The sequence below is a fragment of the Acyrthosiphon pisum genome, chromosome A1, assembly GCF_005508785.2.
Source record: "Acyrthosiphon pisum isolate AL4f chromosome A1, pea_aphid_22Mar2018_4r6ur, whole genome shotgun sequence".
NCBI classification, from domain to species: domain Eukaryota; kingdom Metazoa; phylum Arthropoda; class Insecta; order Hemiptera; family Aphididae; genus Acyrthosiphon; species Acyrthosiphon pisum.
The window spans coordinates 85,324,642-85,340,532 of record NC_042494.1 but is presented as its reverse complement, the minus strand read 5'-3'; the positions used below and the strand labels follow the sequence as shown (position 1 = coordinate 85,340,532).

The 15,891-nt window shown below is 30.3% G+C and overlaps 1 protein-coding gene across 2 annotated transcripts in view; it reads left to right on the top strand.

Moving 5' to 3' along the window:
* Positions 1-15,891, top strand: part of LOC107884068 — a 126,045-nt gene that overhangs the window by 83,639 nt on the left and 26,515 nt on the right. Inside the window, exon 1 of one of the 2 annotated variants that reach the window (XM_016805456.2) lies at positions 5,525-6,432. The exons of the other annotated variant lie outside the window; for it this stretch is intronic. Within the exon in view, the coding sequence (XP_016660945.1) occupies positions 6,386-6,432 (47 nt within the window). The 5' untranslated portion in view covers positions 5,525-6,385. Of the gene's footprint in view, positions 1-5,524; positions 6,433-15,891 lie in introns of those variants that run through there. 2 annotated transcript variants of the gene reach the window in all.

Here is a 15,891-nt window from a genome sequence, read left to right as displayed (position 1 = left end):
AATGGCCCCCACTGGCCCCTCCCTCCGGGCGTCCCTGGGTCTGGGTCATTAGATACTGTTATGTGAGTATTAGATAAGGCTAAATCAAGAATGACATTGTTGTGGTTACGCACTAAGTTAAATTGATTAAATTTGTAGTGCGATAACATGCTAACAAAATAAGAATCAATTTGCGAGTTGCACATTAATGGCAAAGAATAAAGCGACCAGCCTAATGAGGGCAAATTAAAATCACCTACTAAAATAAATTTGGCTTTGGGATTAGACAAATAAAGTTCGTTGATAGATAGGAAAAATTGTTCATACAGTGTAATAGGCGATGAGGGAGGGATATAAACACAACAAATAATGAAGACATTAGATCTCAGTTTTAATTGAACAAATACATGTTCAATACATTTTACAGTGGCATTTAACATTTTACTATTCAAATGAGATCTAACAGCAACTAAAACTCCGCCACCGCGTTTATAAACACTAGTTAATGGGGATCTGTCACAACGATAAGTTATACAATTATTAAAATTAAGTTCAGAGTTTGAAATAGATGGGGAAAGCCAGGTTTCAGATAAAGCGATTATATCAAAAAAAGACGCGTTTAAGAAGGGTACAATAATATTTAGTTTTGAAATTATGCTTCTGACGTTCTGGTAGTACAATTGTAAGCTGGAGATTTTTTTAAGTTTTTTTGATCGGTAACGGTGGAGACTATTGATGGAACGCCTTTGTAATATTTTATTGATAAATTTGACTCACCATTTGAGCGCCGTTCATTTAATTCTTTACGCAGATTTTGGAAGTATTCACGCTGTTTCGGAGTTTTATCACTGGTGATTCTCACATCTTTAAAAGATTGGTCAGATTTTAAGTGTTGAGACGAACCCAGGATCTTGAAAACATCGGAAATTGTATTTAACGTTACTTTTAATGGACGAGTTTGTCCATTAGACTCCTAGTCTGTGGATTGTAACCGGTTTCATATCAACATTAAGTTTTTGAAATATTAGATTTGTAGTTGATATATCAGAATTATTAGCGTCACTTTGACTTTCGGGTACATTAAATAAAATAATGTTTTTAGAGCGGGTTTGGCGATCAATAAAATCAGAAAAAGAATCTTCACTTAGAGTAGATTTGTTTGTTTCAAGAAAAACAACACGTTGAGTCAGAGCAGACAAATTACTACTCAGAGTGTTATTTTCAGTTTTGATGGCGGCAAGTTGTGTAGATAAATCGGAAAATTTACGTTCAAACGAGTTTAACTTTTCATTTTGTTTATTTACGAGAACGATGAGTTTGGATTGTTCGGAAGTTAAAATTTCAATTTTCTTTAGTATTAACTCAATGCTATTTGAATCTGTAGAAGACAGAACTGGGAGAACAGATTTAGAGTTACTAGGCATGGCTCCTTCGCTTAAGCAATTTTTACAAGACCAAGTTTTTTTAATGCACTTAAGATAATCTGCATCACTTTGTTTAAGTGAAATACAATTTTAGTGAAATATATTATTACACAATATGCACGTAATCGAATCAGAAAGACCACGTTTTACTGTGGTTGAGCAAATAACACATATTATATTTAATAATATACTAGCTATCCCACCCGGCGTTGCCCATGTCAAAATTCGTTTTATATACATACTAAATTTATCCTAATTATCTGGTTATCTAGTTGATCTATCAATGTCTCAATGTTTGGGTATTATTTTAATTAATTTCCAGTACTTAATGTTTGTTGACAGATTACTATATGAGGCGTCCATAGATTCCTAGTTTAGTTATGCACAATGTGTTATGTGTGATATTCAAAAATCATGTGAGTGAATGAAAAAAACTGTAATAGTCAGTTACTAATAATAAATACTTTGTTATCTATATAACGAATAGCAACCCTGCGTTGCCCGTTACATAAAACCAATGAAACTATAATATTATCTCCAGCACACGAAATTTATTTACAAATAAGTTTATTAATAAAATATTTAAAAAACTTCTATTTTTAAATCAAAAATGATCAAATATGCACTTATAAGCGCGTAAAAATTTCAAACAATATGCAAAATATACAACAAAAAAATGCAAATATAATATACTACTCAGGTACATTCTCAAATTTGAACAGTTAAACAAACATATTATGCAAACCGCTAGAAGTCAATCCCTAGCACTAGTTCTAACCATGAATAGTAAAGATAGTTTTAATCTTCATGGTTCTAACATAATGCTATTTTTTGTTTTTTTGAGTGATTTAATTTAGCGTTTTATAGAATCTCTGAAATCTCATAATTCAAAACAATTTTTAATTAAAAACCATTAGGTATAGAAGTTTTGAAAAATATATAAACACTAGCGAACAGAGAAAACAAATCTAAAAATGTATTATGAAATATGAATATTTATTAAAACATGATATATTAGGGGGTTAAACGTTTAAAACATTTTTATATTAGCAATAGTAACTTGTTTTTAAAGCAAGTGAAGCGAAACGAGTTCCTGAAAAATGTAAGATGTCAATTCAGGTTTTTCACCTTCTTTTGTTTGTTTGAAATAAAAATATTGAAAAATTACTTAGAGGTTTACACAGTAAAGTGTAAACAAATGTTATATAAAACAACAACTTTTAGATAATAAAAAAGGCTAATTCCTGGAAATACGGTGTAGGTAATTAATGATTCGTTACGCTGTAAATATAGAATTATAATTTCTACCCTCTATTATACAGTCTAAAACGTAAACATTGTTTTATTTTGATACTAAAGGATTTTTCCCTGTTTATAAATAAATAAATAACACATTTTTTTCAGTTTTAACGAGTGTTTCTTTTTCGAATTGCTCAAGACATTGATTATGGTCTGTTTGTAAGATATCATCTAATGGTTCAACAATAACGTCTGTCGTCTGCTAAAAAAAAGATTTAAAACTTTAATTTTAAAGTCGTAAAAAATTGACGTACGCATTTTAATATATTTTTCATTTTTCTCGTTAGATATTTTTATGCCGGAGCTTGTAATAATAAAAACTTAAATATTTACCCGTGTAAAATCCTAATTTTTATATAATATTCTAAATATTCATCAAAATAAAATCAGTAAATTTTAATAAAATTAGATATCACTATATTATCAGATTTAAAATTATTGAAATCTGGTTATATTTTATAATCGTCGTTGGTTTAATTTTTTTTTAATTCAAGTTTTGACACAGGGGCGTATTTTAGGGGAGTCCTGAATCCGTATTTAAGGAATCGATTATGTGAGATACAAACTAAAAATTTTTTTAATGTTGATCATTTTATAAGGAAATCAAATTAATTAACAATTTAAGTTTTCTTCAAAAATGTTGGTTCTAAAATACGAATGAGTGATTTTAAATATTACAGAAAAACATATTAAAATATAATAATTGAAGGCGAACGGACGCGTATGATGAATATTATGCATAATATATTATTATGTTTTATCAATATCAGGGCCAAATGACCAATGATCATTATTCATTAGTAATGTAGCGACACTCGTACCACATCGACATCGTTTTGTACCACGGTTACGTCGCGGAGTCCCACAGTAACATGCAAGGTTATAAGATATTGTTCTGTTTTTTAATTAAATCGTTTAAGTTTATACGTGTCAAACCACCGCTACGAGGGTGCGTGATATTGTGATCATTTCAAGCGTTCGGTGTACGATACGCATGGCTGTGAATTAGGATTTTTGTCGGGTCCATACTTAGTGAAAAATTAAATAAAACACAAGAGTAACTTTAAAATCACAGACAGGTGTTAAAAAAAAACTACACCAAATATTATGGATTCACCTGATTTAAATATTACCAAAAAATGTTGAACCTGAATTAAAGAAAAAAATTGAGTCCCCCCCTAGAAGTTAGTCTAAATACGCCCCTGTTTTAACATTGAAAATATGTTCACTTTTACATAAAATATGTTTTTTAGACAATATATTAGTAATTTATTTACAATATAATACAAATCACAAATGTCTTATAACGTTTTAACTAGAAGTACCTACCTGTATAGTAGGAATAACTAAAAATCGCTGATTTGTATTCATCATTTCATCGTAAACTCTACGGACTACAGTAATTATAAATTCAGTGATGAAAATGATAGTGTATTCGAAATTTATTAGATTCGTGCTCCTATAAAAAGTAAAAAGCAAAAGCATAAATGGTTTTAATGATTTTAGCAAAATAATAATACCAAAATGACATAAATTGCACATTAATATACTCCTGCAAATACTATTTTCTTGCCCTTCGTTGGTATATATTTTAACCAATTATTAAAAAGTAAAAACAAACATAAATTATATACGATATACCACTCACGTTTTTTCATATCTTCATCGCATCGTTGATTAAATGTAGGTACCTATAATATTTTATAATAATAAAAAATGAAGTTTGCAAAAAATAAGAATATCGGGAGTCATTTTAAATTGAATAATTTTACTGTATAGACCCGGTAATACTGTTAGTTCACCATTTTTTATTAATTATTAAGTATTAAATATTTAAGACGATCGAAGTGCATACAATTAGATGTGCTCGAATGAACAAAAAAAATTAAATTAAATAACGATGGATTAATTTTAAGAGAATATTTCTGTAATTTAGTGTTCATACTTGGTTACTGTTATTGTATAGACGTTGATTATTATAGCTTTTATGTATACCTATACTGCAGCTATCACAATAGGTATACTTTCAAATTTAAATATAAGTATAGGTATACGGTTTATGCCAGTGGTTCCCAGCCAGGAGGGAGATTCCGCTCCAGGGGGAATTTAGAGTCTGCTCGGGGGGGGGGGGGGAATATAGTGATGACAAAATTACGAAAATAATTATGTTATTTTACAATGTGTAAAACTGAAATCATTATATTAATTTTCAAATTATCGTGCATTGATAACAATTATATTTTGTTAGATACAAATAGTTTGATTCGCATGACTCATAGCTATCTGTCAGCCTCCGATAATGGATACTAGAATCCAAATATGAGCATTCGTTAAAATGTTATTTCTAGACACGTCTTTACGTTAAAGGGGGGGGGGGGGTGAGATTTTTGAAAATTTTCAATGGGGGCATAGGATGAAAAAGGTTGGCAACCACTGGTTTATGCGGTGTTTGGAAAAGCGTTGAATCAGCTTTGTGCACGTTTTCGAAGGAGAGCGAACGTTTACGACAAAAGTCTGTCCACGTGATTGCTTACAAATTACAATAACTATTATAGTGATTCAATCAATTGCCGTGTTTATATGTATTCATTAATAATAGTAATAATAATACTAATACTTAGTTATAGGTACCTACAGGCTACGACCTCCTACGTTTATTTACGATTGAACTCGTCAAACCTGTAGGCTGCGAATTATACTTAGGTACATCTGCATATTATATGATATATAAACGATTTGGAAATAATTTATGACACAATTTTATCCTTAAATTCTTTTAAAAAAAAATATTGTATATATTTACATTATACACGTGCATCGATATATATACTCTATTACGTGAAGCGAATATATATAGGTATCGATGTACGGGGTCCGTCATATGAATTTAATATATACAGAACGTAGAAGTATATATATATTGATATGTCAAACGTAGTATCATGTGTTTGGGTGGTTTTACGAAAGCGTCAAGATTTCGACAACCCCCGTGGTAGTTGGTTCATCAGCTATAAAGAGGCCAAAGCCCGTCGCTATACCTACCCTCATATTATATACATAATAATATTATGCTCCTATCGTATTATATTTTATTTTTCGACGTGTGGTATGTATACAACGTTCACTATAATATGTTATTTTTATTATTATTATTACAAAAAAAACGTATAAATACGTACGGTGGGTGTGTGTGTGTGAGTGTGTGTGTTCTGCCGCCGCGCCGTTGCCTCGCGCGCGGTAAATAATAATGACGACCTGTGTTAGTACGAAGCACAGAATCAATAATGGCCGCGCAATCGCATTTTACACGCCGCCGTGGTCTGCTGTGTCTCCGCCGCTGCCACCTCCACCTCGGCTACTGTATACCACCACAACACCACCACCACCATCGAGTTCCATCCGTACACCGATAAACGCGAAACGAAACGTAAACAATAAACGGTTTAAATATCGTGGTCTGTGCCGAATTTTTTTTTTTCAATTTTCCCGCGGACCACGGTGACAATATAACACGGCAGGACGAAAAGAATATAATACTGTGTCTGCTCTACACAGATGACAGATGTCTTCCGTCGGAGGACACCACCACCCCCCTCCCACAGGCGCCTCCACTCGCACCTCCCGAAGAATATCCCTCTCTTCGGGGAATCGGCGACACGACGACGATAGGGACCATCGTCATCATGCGTGTCGTTGCGTCTCGACGTATGAACATGTTGGGGCAGGTTAGGTAGGTATATTCGCGAGAGTGCGTATACTTACGCACGCCTATAATACAATAGGTGCACAAAAAACTGGTGTGATAATATGTGCAGGTACAACTATGTAAGGGTTGATTTTTCTTTAAGCTTCACGTTTGCCGCCCATTTTTGCGCTTAAACTTCGTGTAGGTTTTTCGTAAACAGATTTCGGAAATATAAAGTTTAGATAGCTGGGTATATGTCTGCTCGAAGATTATACGATGTCTTGTGGCCCTTTTTACCTAACAAGTAAATCACATTAAACAGACGTTTTTGATTCTCAGCCGAGCGATAACTATATATTGGTTTTACTGTGTTAGTTGTATAATTTGCATTTTTATTGCTCCAAAAGCTGTGACAGACACAAAAAAATTGCTTCAATTATCAACTTTAAGGGTGGATTTAGGTATCAAAATGCACTATATTTGATAACTATGGTGTCAGAGTACAAAAATTGTTAAGACTTGAAAATTTAATACAAGATTCCTCATACCTAAGTTCTTTTACTGAAATATAAAAAAGAAGTTTAGCGTAAAGCCGCATACATTTTTTATGAGGGTTTGAAGTTAAATTATTGATGACATTGGACATTCAAACGTATAATAACGATTTATTCTCAAACGAATTTTGCTTTTATATTATCCTATATAATAAAACGCTAATGAAATAGAAACATTCCACTATTACTTAAATTATAATTTTCTATACACAAAGAAATTCAAAATATTTTTGTTCTATTTATAAACTGTTTATAGGCATTTCAGATTTTCAAATTTTTCTTTCAAATGTTGATAAAAATTATGTTTGGTCACAAAATTGAAAATTAATCAATACTTGATTATCAATCATATTTATAATTCATTGAAAATTGAATATATATTTTAGAATAAATTATTATATATATTAATAAATATGTTTATCAATGTATGCATACAACCCATAAAAAATATAATCTTGATTCTTGACTAAAATACTGAACACATATTAGGTACTGATAGTGATCGTAGTTTGTCAAAATTTATCAAATCAACATCTAAATAATATTAATAGACGATCAATTGTGCTTTAGACATTATGTGGGGTCATACATTTGTTGTTAAACAAATTTGTTGTATAAACAAGTTTGACAAGTTAATTTTTTTCAAATAATTTTTCGGCATTCATAAAATTATATTTGGTATAGACGTATAGTTATATTCAATATACATACTATCACCGGTATTCAGTATTAGCTATATAGTACATAAAACAGAATAACTCAAACCACTCGTTCAAATTCATTTGATTTCAATGGTACATCAAATGATCAAAAAAACAAGAAAGAAGAATATAAGGAAGATAATCATTTGTAAAAATAAATTTACATCCCCATAGGGAAAGTCCTTTTAAATGCCATAAAAATTTAAATATTTAAAAATATGATGGTTGTGTTCATTATCCATGATGCATGATTGTTTAGAACTTTATGTCATGAATATATTATTTATCTTCAGACGGCCGCGTATTTTTTAATTACATATATTATTATGTACCTATTATATTATGTATTCTACTGCTTTAAAAAAAAAATAAAGTTGATAGACAATATCTACGAATTGTATTATTATTTATTAATTGCTATAAATCATAGTCATTAACCCACAACTCATAACCACCATTATTATTAGTATTGTACTATTGTCATTATAATATATTACTCATGTATAGCCTATACTACAGAGGAACAGATTACAGAATATATTTTACATATACGACGTATGTAACCTGTAAGTCTATCGCACACTCCCCCTTTTTCTAATTTTCAATGCACACACGTTAATACACTCGTTAATGCGCATAAAAATACGGTGGCGAGTTTGTATACAAAAACGATAGAACATGGAAATCACGTTCGCTAACATTATAATAATTTAGATACGAGAGAAAATGACGGAGACGTTAGAACATGGGGTGGAGAAAATCGTGCTCAGACATCCTTTGAAAATGTGAAAAGCAAAAGTTTTATTGTTTCGACGAAATAATAACAGCAATCTTCTCGCAGCGGAGGGTTAATCGGCGTGAAATTTTTTTTTTATCCTATTGCCAAACATAAGATTTCACCGCACCACACCGCAACAAAAACAATAATCGCCAATTTATATGAGTAGGTATCGTAAAATGTTTTATTTGTATTATCATAAAGTGTGTGTTTTGAGTTATTTCCTTTTATGGTTTTACGAATAATACATAGGGTTTTATCAAACACGCGAGTTAGTATTTAACTATTCGTTGGTCTTTTAATTTATACCTAGCTCTTTATATATTTTACTCAATGAAAAATAATTTTTATTATTGGACAATTTATTGGCTATTGCTAAACTATTTTCTATTATATACTTATTACATTATTCTATACTTATCTCTACTTACCTATATGTACGACTAATGACTAGAATAGATATCCAATAATATTTTATAGTCATTATTTTAATACACATCATTTGATACAGTTATTAATTTGTACCTATTTATCATTGTAAAAATATTTACTTATATAGGTACTATACCTACCTATATAGTATCAAAATTAGTCTGATGATTTTGACGTTTAACATGATGTCAATATTGTTCTAATAATCTTATTAACCTTTTTCTGAATGGTTAAGACTTTAAAAATGTGCTAATTAATTATTAGATACTACAAAATGGTATTGAGGGGGGGGGCGCTACCACAGCCACTCTTAATTACGTGCCTGTAATGCATTTCAATACATTTAATATGTCATTTGCTATTTTTCTTTTATTAAATCAAACGAACCTTTATGAACAATAATTACGTAAGATATATTAGAGAGTCGAAAAACCTTTAAAAACTTTGGTAATAACAACGCGACTATTGAAAAGTTATAGCAACAGTTTCATGCTTAATGACCACACGTCTAAACTCGTCGGTAATCGTTACATTCACAGTTCACGCCCCTTCTAGATCTCACGTATACTATAACATGATTTTATTTATAACATATTCTGTGAAGTATTAGTAAAAATGTTTATATACCCATTAATAAGTTGGTATATTATTCAGATTTCGGTAGAGTGGTTTTTGACGGGCATATGACAATTGACAGGTGATTAGAACACTTTTTACTACCAAAACGTTATTAATATTAATGTAACTAAACCTGCAGCAGTTATGATAACCCCGATTTTGACATTTTAAGTACATTAGATGAAATATAATGTTACAGAATATCGACAACATCGTACATTTTTTCCTTCGTCATAATCCAACGTTTATTAAATTATTTTATTATTTTTACAGCTGCATGTCACCTGCAAAACATTTGAATTCACTCAAACGAATTTTTAAAATAAAATATGAAATTCATTTATAATTTATTAAGTATATTTTTTACAATTTTCGTAGATGACAGATGTAGCATAGACATTTAAGTATCAGGTGTTGAGTGTTCGCTTATGTTGTTTTTCAACGTTATGATTACAATCTCGTTGAAAACTATACTAGGAAATGTTTAAAATGAATAATATTTGAGGTACTATTTATGTTAAAACCAGTCATCTAAATTTCTACACGCTTTCGATTTCTTATCTAAAAAGCTGCTACTACTACATTGAAGTCGTTATACTTTCAGAGTTTTGACAGTACTGTACCAAAACATTTTTAACTGAAAACCAATTTGTAAACCATAAAATAAATAAAATAACAGAATAATACATTTATTCAATGGTTAAACCCATAAAAATATTTTATTTTATTTTTGGATCCCGGCTTTTATGGCCACTCGTAAAACAAACTATTCACTGCATCTCTTTCTGTCTCCAGCTGCTCCCCTCCATTTGGGTCTAAAACTTTTACATCTCTTTTCACACAATTCCTTCTGGTGGTCTTTATCCTATCAGGTCTTCTTCAATTACCGTTTTTATCATGATATAAATTTCCACCAGGCATGTCCAGCCCACGTCAAACTTCTTTTCATGATTTCCGTCGTAATACACGGCCATTGATACAATTTTTGGAATAATTCTTCGTTGTGTAGTCATCTGCACTTCCCACTTAGTGGATCACGACATGGGTCATAATATATTCACATTAGTATTTTCCTTTCAAAGGTTTTCAGCCTCAATTCCTTATATTGTACATATCTTCGTGTAATAGTTACGTATTTTCAACACTCATCAGTCCACGACGAATAATTTTATTTTATCACTCCAAAATGTATTCAGTCACCTTTGGTTTACAATTATTATAGACTATATGTCGCTGAATATTCCGATTATCTACAGTATTATCAATATAAAATATTTTCGTTTTCCGTCAAAATGTTGAATAAATTGTAATTTGTGTAAATAGTTAAAGTACACTGTTTTACTGTACATCGCCAAGACCTAACGTAACCTATATAATCTCCGTTTGTCAGTACTTGCCATTGACTGTACTTATTATATATATTATTATATACTTATCTATAATAATATATAAAGCTATAGAGTTTGTTTGTTTGAACGCGCTAATCTCAGGAACTACTGATTCGAATTTAAAAATTATTTTTTTGTTGGATAGTCCATTCATCGAGGAAGGCTGTAGGCTATATAACATCATATTGGCTTATAGGCTTTTATATTTGTACAATTTTAGTGTAAATTGCATTTTTTTAAATGCTTGTAATTTTAATTTTAGCGTAAACCGCACGCATACACACACGATCGTTGATTGTATAGTCGTAGCGCAAACACGAACTGATATTTTAGGTATATATCTGGTAATTGGTATATTATGATTCAAAACATTTTACTCGAATTTCAAACATGCCTCAATTTGAAAATAAATCGACTAAAGATAAAGTCAAATAATAAGCTATATAGCAGGGGTGGCCAGCGAGAAGAGACTTGCGAGCCACCAAATATATTAATAAAAATTGAGAAGCCAAGATGTTTGGCCACCCCTGTTATATAGCTATAGCCAGTCCTGTAAAGTATTTAAGTAAAAGTATTTGAGTAAAAGTATTCAAATACTTTTTTAAGTATTGAATAACTTTTTAAATACTTTCAGCATGAAGTATTTTGAATGGTATTTTAAATACTTTTTTTGTATTAAATACTTTTTGGTATTGAATACTTAAGTTTTTTATTTCGAACATTTTATTTTTATTCGAAATAATTGGTTGGAAAAATATTATTGTCAACTACAATAATAGAATAATAATTTTATTTAATATTCTGTATTTCTGTGTAAGCCGAAGCCCAAAGGTTTGTGAAAACCAGGTTTCTAAAAAAAGTTATTGAATATTGAATATTGAATAACAATATTCCCTTTAAAACTATTAGATAACTATTAGATTACCTACTACCTATGTGTTTATATTACGATAATTAGAAACCCACTTTAAAAACCAAAAGTATTTGAGTAGTATTTGAAATACTTTACAATTAAAGTATTTGAGTAGTATCTTAAATACTTAAAAAAAAAATGTATTTGAGTATTTACTCAAGTACTTTTTAAAAGTATTCTTTACAGGACTGGCTATAGTTATCAAAAATTGAAAAATCCAATTTGATGTAAATTTATATTAGTTATATATTGTATATTATATGGTATAGTTATATTAAATGATTATCAACCGTCATTGGAATTTGTTTTAATAAAATACCATGATATAAAACTAAATTGCAACTGAACTCGATCACTGCAGTTGTTGTTCAAATAGAAAACAAACAGTAGGTATTTAAGAACTCAATAAAATGATTAATGAGCGTCAAATTATTTTAAACTGAAACTTATATAGTTTAACGAGTACAATATTGTATACCAGGTAGTAAAATTTACTTTTACACTCTCAACTCACTACAATAACACAAATAAATTTTTCGCTTACTGAAAAAATAGACGATTAGTGGTTTTGGGTATTACCGTACTTTTCTGCATTTCAAAATTCATTTTTACCGAATTGTCGTTGGTCAGTACAATTCTCAAAGAAAATATTCCTATATCGTTCTATGTTTGCTTCTAAATATATACAGTATACACGTTATACAATAGGTACAATAAAATATAGTTCCCTAATCCCTTCACTTCACTTCGCTCAGGGCTTAAGATACATTGAACAATGAGTTAAAAAAAAGTTAGATACAACGTATTTGGCTGCCACGTTGTACTTTTAAAGTATAATTATTTAATAGGTATCATACATTTTTAATTAGTAGATATTTACATTTTATTTCTCAGTTGGTATAAAAGTTTAAAAAAGTAAGTGGTGTCATGGGACACTCAGTAGAAATGAAGTTTCTTTTCCAACAAATATTATAGATTACAAATACACTTTAGTGAAACCATTAAAAAAAAAGTAAATATCATAATAAGTAAAATATGTATTTAAGTATTTATTGAATTTAAGTAAATGTGAAAAATGAATAAAAATAATTATTATTACTATTTAATTACTATTATATTAATCATATTCAATAATCGAAATTACAGGCCTGTGATAACTGAAATATGATATTATGTATGTTTGTGACAGTGGCGATTTTACGGGGGGAGGAGGACCGCCCCCCCCCCCTCGGGCCGAGTAAAAAATATAAATGAGCAAGCAGTTTACTAAAAATCGTTTTGGCGATATTTTTATGTCAAAACTGTTTACTGTTTACAAAAATGTTTGCTCCTATAGAAGTATAGAGGGCGCTCGTTCTTTATTGGTTTACTCGCATGTACCGTGATATGCTGTATCAGGAGGTATCAGTAAATAGTCAACAAACCGTTAACTTTGCTTTCGTTACCTTTGCGAAAACACGGATATGATTTTGTCGTTTATCATTAATCATTATTACTTATTAGGATAGGTTAATAACAGTTTTTGAGTTCACGACGTTCACGTTTTTATAATATTGTTTTTGAAGTCTTAACATTTTTTTATTGATACCTATATCTTTACGTTATGTCGTTGTAGTATAAAGTTTATAATTTATAACTTATAATTACATCTCATGTACCAAACAATAGAAAAAAATAAATTTGATATGAATGCAAATTGTAAGTATAATGTAGGTATATGCAAAATATTTTCGCCGCCTCCCCCCTTTGTGGCTTCTCAAGAACCGCCCCTGGTTTGTGATGTAATCTTTTCCAAATATCTTGAAAGTACTGCATCAATAGTGGGGTCATCACTCGTTGTAGATTCTGCTGGATTGTTTATCAAATGTAAATTTAATGTGTCCATAAGGAAAGTTTTAAATATCTTCGATTTCTTATCATTAAAATTGCTGTTAAAGTCACCACCAAATTGTTATAATTTATAAATTAAAATAATTATAAATGCATAATATGTAGACCTAATTAGGCTGTTTTAAATTCTTACGTTATACCGTTTTCTATTACATAGTCTATACCAAACGCGACGTACAAAAAAATGTAATTACGGCAAAGGTAATGCACTATGCAGGAATATATGCAACAGTCAGATTATTCTACGAACACAATTTCATAAAATAAAAATGTTTACGCGTCATGCAAGGAGGTTATAATATGTATATAAGATGTAACCAAAAGTTTATGTTTTGTAAGGACCGTGGTATAGATTTCAGTGTCTGGTTGTGCAGGGAATACGCGCGTTATTCCAGCACTTTTGGGGATTTCCACTTTACCGCCCGGCACTTTTAGAGATTTCCACTTTACATATACTTATATTTACTTATTACTTATATATTTTATCAACTATAATAGTTATAAATGCATAATATGTAGTATAGTGATGTATTATCAATAACTGTATTATATTATCAATATACGCAAGGTATTTATAAATTATAATCAATCTAGCGCGGACTATCCACTTACCGCTCCCGTTTTTTTGTTTGTTCCATCCTACCAATCGATCTAGTAATGCGATAATATTTCACAAAACTGATCTGAATTCGTTAGAATGTCTATTTGAGATTGGTCAGGCAACATTTTAAGATTTCTGCCTTAAATTCCGAAAAGTTCAAATTATCAACGTTTGAAAATTCCAAAATTTTAAAATATTCAAGCTAAATTTATAGAGTTTGTGGGAGGGGGTGAAATTGGGAAAAGTAGACTGAACATCTCAAGTAGACATAATAACGAAATCAAATCTGTTTTTAAAAGTATTATCGCATTACTAGATCAATCAGTATGATGGAATAAAAATTTGATGTTTTGGCTAAAATAACTGTTTAAAACTATATTATAAATATGTTTATCATAAATGATAGTATTTCGTCTGGTACGTTTTTTCCCGACTAGCCCCACATCATGCCATAAAAAACTTCGTTTCAAAAAGCTTATTATGATGTTATAATTATATATTATAGCTGATCCCGTGCACTTCGTTTCCCGGCAACCAATAATTATTATTATAATAGCTTCAAAACCCATGACAACCATTTATAAACAAAAATTTCCATCGGAAATCTCAAAACTCCTGTTTGAGCACCTCCCGGGGTTGGTCCTCTCCCTTTTTAAATTAGCCTATCTTCTGAAAAGAGGTCTAATCTACGTATATATGTATATAAATATATCTGATCCCGTGCACTTCGTTGCCCATTAAAAATACCGACGATATATGAATAATTTGTTTTACATATAACCATGGCAACCATTTATATACAAAACATTCCTTCGGAAATTTCAAAATATTATATAATTGGTTGCCATGGTATAATATGGAGACACACACGGACAGAAATCTCAAAATAATATATAAATGGCTGCCGTGGTAATATGGACACACACACACACACACACATTCATTTTTATATATTACTAGCTGTCCGGACACGGCGTTTACCGCGTATTAGTTTGTTTTTTTGCATTTTCGTAGGCCGTGTATTATTGTTATTATGTATTAGACAATTTTTTTTTTTATTTGTAGTTTATTAGTGGTTTCAGAGATAATAGCGTATAGTAAACTATTGAGTATGTCAAATTAATATTCATATAATGTCACTAATAATAACCCACAGGATTAAGGATAGAACATAGTCTGCAATGAATGAGTAAATTACAAAGTTCTTTATGGATATCATAAACAAATATAATTTTATAAATTATATACATTTTAAACTATTTTTAATAATTTAAATTTAACTAAGAACTAATTGGTGCACAATATTTTTGGTTAACCTGTCTTTTGCTAATATTTGATGGCTTCCCCCACGTGAACATGCAACATATAGTTGCCCATGGGAAAAACATGGATTTTCCAAGTCCAAGCCACAAATGTACATTGTTTGTCCTTGAGCCTTGTTTATGGTCATTGCGAAAGCCAAACGAATAGGAAATTGAAGTCTTTTAATTGGTATAGGAGATTCTGATGGTGTCATTGGAATACGTGGCAACTGCACAATTTCTCCTTTAACTTCCTAATCAAAATAGTTGCTTCAAGAACATTTCCGGTGATCCTTTTGATTACCAAACGTGTACCATCGCATAATTT